This window comes from Bison bison, unplaced genomic scaffold (assembly GCF_000754665.1).
Source record: "Bison bison bison isolate TAMUID 2011002044 unplaced genomic scaffold, Bison_UMD1.0 scf7180017864286, whole genome shotgun sequence".
NCBI lineage: Eukaryota > Metazoa > Chordata > Mammalia > Artiodactyla > Bovidae > Bison > Bison bison.
Genome location: NW_011494858.1, coordinates 2,148,184 through 2,159,808, shown reverse-complemented (window position 1 = coordinate 2,159,808; position 11,625 = coordinate 2,148,184). Strand labels below are relative to the sequence as shown.

Here is an 11,625-nt window from a genome sequence, read left to right as displayed (position 1 = left end):
ATTACTTTGTCAACAAAGGTCCATTTAGTCAAGGCTATGGTTTTTCCAGTGGTCATGTATGGATGTGAGAGTTGGACTATAAAGAAAGCTGAGCACCGAAAAATTGATGCTTTTGAACTGTGGTGTTGGAGAAGACTCTTGAGAGTCCCTTGGACTCCAAGGAGATCCAACCAGTCCATCCTAACGGAAATCAGTTCTGAATATTCACTGGAAGGACTGATGTTGAAGCTGAAACTCCAATGCTTTTGCCACCTGATGTGAAGAACTGACTCATTTGAAAAGACCCTGATTCTGGGAAAGATTGAGGGCAGGAGGAGAAGGGGACGATAGAGGACGAGATGGTTGGATGGCATCACCTACTCAATGGACATGGATTTGGGTGGACTCTGGGAGCTGGTGATGGACAGGGAGGCCTGGCGTGCTGGGGTTCATGGGGTCGCAACGAGTTGGACACAACTGAGTGACTGAACTGAACTGAATGTTTGGTTTTGTTTTTTTTTTTGGTTTTGTGTGCAGCTGTTTTATTCACATCTATATCCCCAAGCCTAGAAATAACACAGAGTATTATGTTTAATGCATATTTGTTAAATGAATAAATTAACTATTAGGTTTTTCTCATTTCCAAATTTTCTCATATTCTCCAATCTTACTCTTTTCCAACACAGCTATCTGGCTTATGTCCTTTTTTTTTTTTTTTAATTTTATTTTACAATATTGTAAAGTTTAAAAATAAAAGAAAATTTGAACTGAATGTTTTAACCAAATGATGCTCAACACTGACTCTAAACTTTTTATAGTGAAAGCAACTATTTAAAATTTCTAAAATGACAGGAAATAAGCACTTGGGGAATCTCTTCATTGTATCTAACCTAATTAAAGTATTCAAAAGTAATTATTAATCTGCAAAATATATATCTAGTGAATATTTAAATTCATATATGACTATGCTTATGTAACATCTGAAAATAAAATTGCTTACCTATTGCCCTGGGTTATTTGAAGTACCAACTGTTACATTATGTAACTACAAGGATTTTTAAATTAATAATATGGAGCTTTTTAAAAAACACTTAGAAAACACTTCTTCTATATTAAAATAATTAAATTTTCTGTATATTATTTCTAAGTCATTTGTTTCAAAAAACACACTAGCCTTAAAAAAAAGATCTAAACCATGTTATAAAACCTGGGTAAGAAAAAATTCTACTTGAACCAATCAGTTGGCTCCATCATTAGCAGTTCAATTTTTATTGGTTCCTGGTGGGAAAATTACACCCAACTAGAAAAAGAGCTTTATGCCACTTATATAGAACTTTATCATAATTGTAACTGCTGGGCTCAACAGTGGACATAAAAGCAAGACTAGAAAGAAGTTAGTCTTTCTTCCTCATGCTTTCTAAGACAGGGAAAGACTAGCAATTCTAACAGGGAGACTGCTGAGCACTAATGACTAGGCTAGGGTGTCACGCGCTATCAACTAGATAAAGGTACAAAGAACTGGACATGAAACATGCCTGAAGTGCTGCAGAGCTTAAAAGTGAAAGTGTTACTTGCTCAGTCATGTCCGACTCTTTGCAGCCCCCATGGATCATAGCCTGCCAGGCTTTTCTGTCCATAGAATGCTCCAGGCAAGAATACTGGAGTAGGTTGCCATGCTCTCCTCCAGGGGATCTTCCTGACCCAGGGATCAAACCCTAGTCTCTTACATGTCCTGCACTGCCAGGCGGGTTCTTTACCACTAGCACCACCTGGGAAGCTCAAACACCAACTCAAAAGAACAATGAAAACTAAATTTCCCTCACTTAAGCACACTCCAGCTGCAGTCTAACAGCTCAAATCACAAAACCACAACCAAAACCACAACCACCTTATGGCAGTTTATCACCAAATTATACAAATACCTAACAATCAAACAGCATTGTGAGCTCTCTGCTAGTAACCTGACCCCATAAAAGTACTATAAGATTTTACAACATAAATATCAAGAGCTGGAAAAAAGAGACACTAAATACTAATGTGATATTTCGAAAAAGCCGTGTATTAATATATGATTTAAACTTCTTAAAATTTCTTAACTTGTATTTCCATAAGTAAACACAAGTTTTATTTAAAACAAGTATTTCTTTGTATATTTGTAATATGACTTTAAGATGATAAATCTAACTAAACAATGCAACTGAATTTTTCTAAATATATCTGAATAATAAGCCAATGGCTCTGCATAACAATTTCCCTTAAATCAAAATTTCAATTTTGTACCTTTTCCATGATGCAGAGAATTCAAATGTGAAATACAATTACTTCTGAAATTCACTTCAGTCATTCCATTTTAATCAGTGATCCATTTATAAAAAGGGCAATAAAAGGACTTCCCTGGTGATCCAGTGGTTAAGAATCTGCATTGCAATGAGGGAGAAGTGGGTTGGATCCCGGGTTGGGAAGCTAAGATCCCACATGCCACGGGGCAGCTAAGCCCATGAGCCACAGGTTCTGAGTCAGCGTGCCTGTGTGCTGCAACAGAAAGACCCCGTGCAGCCAAGAAAAAGGGGCACGGGGAGGAAAATATAGTTTTTCATCTTTGATGGTATCCAGCAAGTTGAAAATAAAATCACAGGGATTTCAGTAATTCAAACAGCTAAACCTGTGGTAGTATAAACATACAAAGGGCTAGTCAGCCTTTTCGATAAGGCAGATGATGGTCGGACTCCGGACTGCATCGCTGTTTCTCCTTCACTCTACCATCCTCAGAAGCAAAGGACAAGAGATACCCTGGACAGAGAAATGAAATAAGAAAATATGGAGAAATTTGCCAGCGTGGAGACAGGCGGTTTCCAAAATGTAGAAATAATGCAGATGAAAAGCATTTCTTGGCTTGCCAGAAAAGTGTACTATTTTACAATTGCTTTTGTTGCACCAAGTCCTTTTATTCCCTCTAAAGCTTTTCCATACTTGACAATAAAGTGCTGAGGTAAGCTGTCGACTGCCTGCAACAGTGGTACACAAAACAAGCCTGGAACTTTCGTGTGCATCAGGACTACCTAGAGGGCTTGTGTAAAGGATACACTGCTGGTCTGCAACCTCAGATTTTCCAATTCAGTAGATCTAGAGACTGAGACTTCAGCATTGTAAAGAAGTTCCCAGCTGAGGCTAATACTGCTGGCCTATGGAACTACTGGCTTGGAAGAAATATGGTAGTTTAAAAATAAAAGCACACTTTGGTCAATTCTAAAGTGTTATCATATTCCATTCCCACTAGACTGTAAACCTTTTGAGAGCAGCCATGCAGTTGAATAATCTCTGTATATCTCAAAAGATTTAATACCTTAAACACAGTAGGTATTCACTGAAATGTTGTCTAAGATAACTATCCCTACAACAGCTCATTCTAACTCTTTGTTGATATGAATACAAATAACTGCTTTGAAAAAAAGCAATTGGAAATCAAAGTAGGGACTTGCACAGATATTTGCACACCCATGCTTATAGATGTATTATTCACAATAGTCAAAAGACAGAAGCAATCTCACATGCTGTGCAGCACAGCCAAGAGATAAAAAATAAATAATAAGTACATAAGGTGGAATCCAGGGTCCACTGACAGATGAATGAATAAACAAAATTGGGTGTATCCATACAATGCAATATTACTGAGCCTTAAGAAGAAAGGAAATTCTGACACATGATACAACATGAATGAACCTAGAGTGAATTGTGCTAACTTTAATGAGGTAGGCACAAAAGAACGAATATTTTATAATTCCACTTATATACCTGGGGAAGTCAGATTCATAGAGACAGTGAAATGGCTGCAAGGACTAAGGCGTTCTGTTTAACGGGTAGAGTTTTATATGCGGAAGACTTTGGAGATGTTTTAAAGGTGGGTGGTGCTGATGGCTGCACAATAATGTTACTCATCAATGTATTTCCTGCCAGAGCACACTTTAAAATGGTGAATTTTATGTTACGTTTGACCTCAGTGAAAACAACACAAGACAACTGGGTGTCATAGCTTTTCGTAAGCGCCCCTTCTTCAGCAGTGCTTCCAGATAGGATGTTTCTTTTTAATTTGAATGTTTGCATCATAACTTCACATTATGCAAAATGTGATATGTGATGGTGGAGCTGCTACACAACGTATCAACTTAACAGGCAGCATCGTGTGGTAGTTCAGAAGCATAGGCTCAGAGTCAAACTTGGAGCTGGGTCTGAATCCCGGCTTCACCATTTGACTTGTTCGGGGTCTGCATCTTAGGCTTCTCCATGGGCTTCCCTGGTAGCTCAGCTGGTAAAGAATCTGCCTGCAATGCAGGAGACCTGGGTTCAATTCCTGGGTCGGGAAGATCCACTGGAGAAGGGATAGGCGACACACTCCAGTATTCTTGGCTTTCTCTTGTGACTCAACTGGTAAAGAAGCCACCTGCAATGCAGGAGACCTGGGTTCGATCCCTGGGTTAGGAAGATCTCCTGGAGAAGGGAACAGCTACCCACTCCAGTATTCTGGCCTGGAGAGAAATTCCATGGACTCTATAGTCCATGGGGTTGTAAAGAGTCAGACACGACTGAGCAACTTGCACTCACTTTAGCTTCTCCATAGGTAAAACTGGAGTAATCAGAGCCATCTATCACAAAACTTATGTGAAGTGCTTACAGCAGTCCTGGTGTATAGTAAGTTACATATATGTGAGACCTACCATCAGTGTGTTATAGACCATAATTTGCTCAGTAGGGCACTGTTTCCCAAAGCGCAGTCAAGAATTACCTGCATCAGAATCATCACGTAGCTCATTTAAAATGCTGATTTCCAGGTCTATCCCAAATCTTCCAAACAGAATCTCTGGATAGAAGTTCCCCTATATAAAACCTACTGCCACAGGGGGAAATAGTGGAATGGCAACGGGAAGCCCCCGAATTCAGATAAAGTGACCAGAGGCCATCCAGGGGTGGGGAGCCAGGGGCACTGGCCTAAGGACTAGCTCTCTCAAACTTCTAGATGGTAAAATCACAGAGAATTCTGATCCAGGAGGTATGTGCCCTTCCTGCAAATGTCCCAAGAGAGACTTATGAAAGTTTAGCAAACAGTGCCCTAGAGATTCCTTAAGATTTCTAGTATTTTCCAGTTCTGCTTTAAATGTGGCAAGAGGACCTGTACTCCAGAGAGTTCAAGGTACTGTAAGTGAATCTGCTGATTCAAAGGCACTTAAGACTGTGCAGCAGATCATAAAAGAAGATGCAGTTTCATTCTCTGCCCAAAGAACTTGTTACATAATGAACTGTAAAACCCATACTCTTATTATTACTTGGAATTGCATGGAATTACCTGGAATTTTAAGTCACCACGCAAGTCACAGACTTTAAAGCTGGTTTAGAGCAATGGTTGTCAAACTCAGTGGCATCAGCATCAAATTGTTAGGAATGTAATCAGGCCTTACCCCAGTACCTCTGAGGGTGGAGCCCCGCAATCTCTAGTTTAATAAGCCCTCCAGGTGCTACTGATGTTCGCTCAAGTTTGGTTCTCACTGACCAAGCAACTGGAATTTCCTTTGGCGGTTTCTCCACCATCAGATCAGATCAGTCGCTCAGTCGTGTCTGACTCTTTGTGACCCCATGAATCGCAGCATGCCAGGCCTCCCTGTCCATCACCAACTCCCAGAGTTCACTCAGACTCACGTCCATCGAGTCAGTGATGCCATCCAGCCATCTCATCCTCTGTCGTCCCCTTCTCCTACTGCCCCCAATCCCTCCCAGCATCAGAGTCTTTTCCAATGAGTCAACTCTTCGCATGAGGTGGCCAAAGTACTGGAGTTTCAGCTTTAGCATCATTCCTTCCAAAGAAATCCCAGGGCTGATCTCCTTCAGAATGGACTGGTTGGATCTCCCTGCAGTCCAAGGGACTCTCAAGAGTCTTCTCCACCATACCACTGCTGAATACTTCCAGCACTTTCCTTCCCTCCCGGTCCATCCTCATCTCCCCTCCTCACCCCATATCCACCTGAGCAAATACACAAAAATGATCTGCACATCTCAAAAAGAACGTAAAACTTTATTAAGAACATCTTATATTGTCATCAGATACAAGCAAAGAAAAGGGGGTAAAGAAACAGGGAGACTTCATCTTCCCATGTGCTACTGCCACCTCAGAACAGACTCGTGTGGATGGCTGGAATTACAGATAGCAACAAACGCTCTGTATAAATAAATTCAGTAAGTAACACAATGCTCCCTTTCTATACAGAGAAGAACTGAGTTTACACTTTAAAAAGCTGTGATATAGTGCAACAACTATTAAGACTGCCGCTTAGAAGCTACTTCTTAATAGAATACAAAGCAGTTTAGTAGCTTTAAGTTATTTCATATAAATTTTTTGAATGGAAAATTCAGAAAGGACAGTCTAACTTTCCTAATTAATTTGTACTTTTGAGAGCTTTCTTTCTGAAGATTTCTCAGAACAGTTCAATAATAATAGATGAGTTGCTCATCTACAATGACAACCAACAACCTGGTTTTAATTTTGCAAATCAAGATGACCAGGTCATCTCAGCTTTTGCTGATCCTGAAAGAGTTCTTATAGAAAAACCCTGATTCAGAGTGCATGTGAGATGAGGTACCAAAATAGCTGCACCTGGACTGGTTTTCCTAGAAGGGGAGGTTGGCTATTGAGCACAGCTGATTTTCCCAGATTCCCAGGCTCCCCCATGTGGTTCTTTTACTTACTGTATTGATAGAAGGAGCAGAGGGAACACCAGGGAATCTGTTCAAATTGCCACTCCAGACAGCTCTCTGCACTGTTTGTGGAGAAAAGAGTGATGGTATCCATTCAAACCAAATATGCCTACTGCAAGTATGGTGACATGCTTTTCTCTTGAGGGGCCAGGCCAAGCTGCACTCAAAATGCATGATTTGCCTCACGTACACAGTGAAGAAAATGTTCATGATTTAGAATTTGGTATTAGAGTACCCCCAGCTAACCCAGCTAAAGTTTCTTGAGAAATTTTAGTCCCCCTTTTAGAAAGGAAGGCTATTTACTGCTAAGGCTTACCACATTAACTATCAAGACTTCTAAAGCAGACCATATCATTTGTGTTCATGGTCAGTGAATTAACCAACAACTGAAAGCTTGTGAAGACTTGGTCAAAGGGGAAAACCGGGGGTAGGATTCAGGTTGAGTACAATCACTTACCACAAATTGCATCAAGCTCTTTAAAAAAAATAATGCATTTTTATAATAAATATTTAGAGCAGATACTGGCATTAAAATCAGTATCTAAATCAGAAGTCTTTCTTAAATGGTGAAAATATTTCAACAAACTTCTAGTAGGTTTCAAATCTTCCCAGGAGTACATAGTTTATAAATTAGTATTAAATGGAAAACAAAAATGTATTTTGAATAAGTCACCACTTTAGTAGCTCATAAATAAGGTCAAGATGCTAAAAAATAAGTCAATATACAAGTTTTGTTTTCACTTTAACAAAGTGGCATGCTTCTGTAACAGGTATAACCAGGTTTCGATAATCGTGCATTTGCCACACCCTCCACCCCACGCTGAGTCTTCTCCTTACGCAGCCTACACCTAGGGACAGAGGCACACAAGACAGAGAGGCACCCCAATGTCTACGTCTGGCTGCTACACACCATTTCCTTAGTGCAGAGTGATGTTACAAATGCTGGTCAGGGTCTACTACTCGTAATTTGTCAACCACATTACAAGTTCAGTACATTCATGGTTAAGTGGATTAGGTTCCTGGGTGAGCTCTCTGTGGGAGTGTTCACAGGGAACCTAATTACTACTGTTCCTGTGGAAAAATGTGCCCCGAGTCCCAAAAGTTCACTAAAAACCTTTGGAATATAAGCCACGTATGGGTGGGAACTACGTGTGTCTGTTTTGGAGAGGCCAAACCGTTCAAAGCACCGTTCTGAAAACTACTGGCTGCTAAAATGAAATACTGGCTTTCTCCTTCACATATAGTAAATTCACTTTGACTATAATTTCTAATACTGAGAAAGAGTGAAGCCATTCAGACTAGTGAGACATAACTGACCTGTGGGATTTAAAAAGCTGTTTTATTGACTAAGATGAATCTTCTTACAACAAAAAGAAAAATGTCTAATATGTAATGAATGAAAAAAAATGTTTATCCTAAGTAATCACTGAGTACAAAATCCACAGCTTAACAGTGTGATTTAAAGAGAAAGCAGGAGAGCATGCAATTGCTCTAACACAGGGTTAGAAATAAAAGGTAAAAGTACATTTGTTTTGGTAATTCTAAATATACAAATATAATATTTACCATATCTACCCTGTAGTGTAGGACTGCTTAATTCCCATTTATACGTAATTCAAAAACCTTAAGGAAACATTAAAAATGTTCCAGGCAACTTTACTGAACATTAATGAATATTGAGTTCATGAGATATTAGAGCTAAAAATACTACTGTTTTTAAAAGTTAAATGGCTAAGAGAATATTAAGGTACCATTATTTTACTCTTCTTTTAATCCCACAGATGGCTTTTTATGTTAAAGGGATCAATTATGTTAAAAGGAGCTTGATTTGACAAACAGAGATTCCAGAATCAGAGTTGTTCTCTTGGTACAATGTCAATTTTTTTTTAAACATTTCCAAAAGCATTTTTATAGCTATCTACCTAAATAACTCTAAACAGCTTTTAATCAAGGGGTCCCTATATAACACTCCTTTTATCCTACACTGTGGCTGTTGGGATGAAACACCTGTTGTGGAAAAGTTCTCTAGGTTCTGATCTGACCCTCAAAACAACATCCATTTTTAGTATTAAATGACCGACCTCTGGGGAATAAGGAATCTAAAGTGTTGAGAGGCACAGAACTGATGTTTTGGTTGAGGAGAAGGGTGAAAATCAAGTTGAAACACCTAGTCCCTTCTACAATCAAGTCCTAACTATACCATAATAAAGTCTCAACCAACCTGATTAGTTCTTACCCTTTAGGAATCACATACTATACACTGATTAGATACTGAAGAAAATAAAGAAAAACATTTGAAAATACATGAAGAAATAGAAACATGGAAATTTCTCACAAGGCCCTGGATCAAAAAAATTTACAAAAAGATCTTTTGAAAATAATCACTACTTGTGAGCTTAATACACATAGATTCACTTTGTTTAAACTAAGTCATGTTAACTTACCAATAAAATAGTAAACAAACCAACATTTTAAACAATTTTATAAATTACCTGTCATTTCTTTTTGTTAATGTCACTCTCTCAACAATATACAAAAATAACACTACAGCACTATCCACCTAACCTGTCTCCATCTCTTGCAAAGTCCTGGGCCCTGGAAAGAGACTGGTCATCAATCTTCACTGTAGATGTCCCCCGCAAAGGGCAGGTGCATGTGGCTGCCAGTGACATTGGGCAATCGAGATAAGTCCGGCAGGCTCTGGATCCGGGACCTGAGTTCTTTGCGTACCAGGGAAACTCTGGCTAACTTGCGCTTGTATTCCTGTAACATCAAACCACTCTCATTAGCACTGTGGGAGTTCAGAAAGGAGCTATCTAGCTTATCCAGCTAATGCTCTGCAGAAAATCTGATAAAGCACTCAGTTTATGCTGAAAAACAAGATTATGTAAGCCTTAGGACCAAAAGAGGGATTTGGGAAATACTCAAGCAGGGAAACTCATTCTTAGGAAAAACTACAGTCTTAAGTTGCTGCTTCACACCTGTAAAAAGAAGACTAACATATTAATGTATCAATATTTAACTGAAGCATATAGGATTCTCAGGTATACCAGGGCAAGGATAAGAAAAAGTATATATTTATTTCCACAAGCTTAAAATAAAATTTAGCAGTGTTTTTGACTATAAATGTTGGCAAAAAACCACAGGAGTATTATCAGTATCTTTGAGTTTATCTCGAATAGAAACCAGATGCTTCATTATTACATCATAGTTTTTCACATTTATCACTACTTTGAAATAATTAGACCGACTGCTAGTGTTACTTAATTTATCAGTAAAGAAGCATGTATTACTGTTCAAGTTTTATTACTTCAATAACTATTTCAATATAACTTTTTTCTATTGTAATGTTATGCATTTTATTTTCTACATTTAAAGTATTTAACTTGAGAAGGGGTCCAAGGCTTCATAGGCTCACCAAAGGATCTCAATGGCACAAAAGGAAAAAAACTTAGGAAACCCTGCAAACAGCAGCCTAAGGTGTCAGACTAGAAACCAATAAAGATCATGTTTGGCTTAGGGGGAACAGGCCATTCTCTGTAGTGGAAATATCTTTTATTAATAACTGAAGCTTTCAGACTTCAACCAGGAGAGAGGAACCTTCTTTTTCCATCACCTAGTACAGGCAGAGTGTGAAGAGGGGAAATCAAAAAGTTGACTATTATTTCCTCTATAAAGACTAGAAACTTTTCCTCCCTCTGACCAAGGGTTAGCTCACCAAGACAGAGCAGGTGAGTGAGAAGCTTTCATCTGGGGTAGAAGGCCTATCCACAAGGAGCCCCTTTTTATTTCTCAATTCTGACTAAATCTCCTAGGAAATTTTTGGAGAAACACAATTCTCCAAAGAACACCAGCCTCATCAACCATCAATTAAATGAGAACCTCTGGAAGCAGGTCCAGAGCTCTTGAATTTTGTAAAAGCTCCCCCAAAGGATGCTAATACACGAGCCACTTCTCTACAGGTTTTGTCTAAAAATGAAATCAGGGAAGCTTCTCTGAATTACTAAGTCCCCTCTTTTAAAGAACCACCATTAATATGCCTGGGGAAAGGAATCTGTCAGAATTACTATATCCCAACCACTCTAAGGCAATGGGGGAAACAGGGTTTCTGAAGTACACTGGGGAAGTGAGCACCCTGGCAGACAAAGCCAACGAGGTTGAAAGCTGGGCATGTTGTAGGACAGCTTTGGACACAAAAGAGAGGTGTCGATTCTTGCCGTGTCTGCCTGTCCTTGCACTTTTAATCCATCATGAAGGTCAAGGTTGAGTAAGGGAATTTAATATCTAAAACCTCAAGGTTAAGACTTTCCTGTTCCCTTTTCCCCTTTGCCAGTGACACTGGCACAGCAGGTAGGTTTCAGTACAGCAGCTCTGAATGGCACACAGAAAAGCAGCAAGGTGCTCATTCTAGATACACACTTTTCAGTCCATATACATCTCCGCACTTCGCACACGTCCTCAGAATACTCTGGTGGGGGCAGGGGCAAACACATACCTCCACCTGTCCCATCTGTGTGCATGCTCAGTGGCCTCAGTTGTCTCTGACTCTTTGCGACCCCATGGCAGGCTTCTGTCCATGGGATTTCCCAGCAAGAATACTGGACTGGGTTGCCATGCCCTCCTCCAGATCTTCCTCACCCAGGGATAGAACCCACGGCTCCTACGTCTCCTGCATAGCAGGAAGATTCTTTACCACTGAGCTACTGGGGAAGCCCCCATCTGTCCGTTTGTACTAAATCATTCTTTAATAAATAACACCTAAAGTACCCCAAGGCTAGCACGATAGATTCAGATGCTGTTTAAACATGCACAGAAGTAATTACTCTGCTCCTCTTGAGGCTAGATGTCCTGAGAAGTCTCATGTGCCTTTAGTGATCATTACTGCCCATCCTAATTTCAAGTTTC

At 39.6% G+C, this 11,625-nt stretch overlaps 1 protein-coding gene across 4 annotated transcripts in view; it reads right to left on the bottom strand.

Annotated features, from left to right (window-relative positions):
• Nucleotides 1-6,021: 6,021 nt before the first annotated feature.
• Nucleotides 6,022-11,625, bottom strand: part of RPRD1A (regulation of nuclear pre-mRNA domain containing 1A) — a 69,746-nt gene continuing 64,142 nt past the window's right edge. Inside the window, exons 7-9 of one of the 4 annotated variants that reach the window (XR_826090.1) lie at nt 9,286-9,483; nt 6,712-6,782; nt 6,022-6,157 (exon numbers count right to left, since the gene is read on the bottom strand). Coding sequence is in view for 2 of the 4 variants with exons in the window: in XM_010849751.1 (XP_010848053.1) it covers nt 9,334-9,483 (150 nt within the window). In the remaining 2 variants the exon portion in view is untranslated. Of the gene's footprint in view, nt 9,484-11,625 lie in introns of all 4 variants that reach the window. The other 3 variants (XR_826089.1, XM_010849751.1, XM_010849750.1) reach the window with 3 other exon arrangements.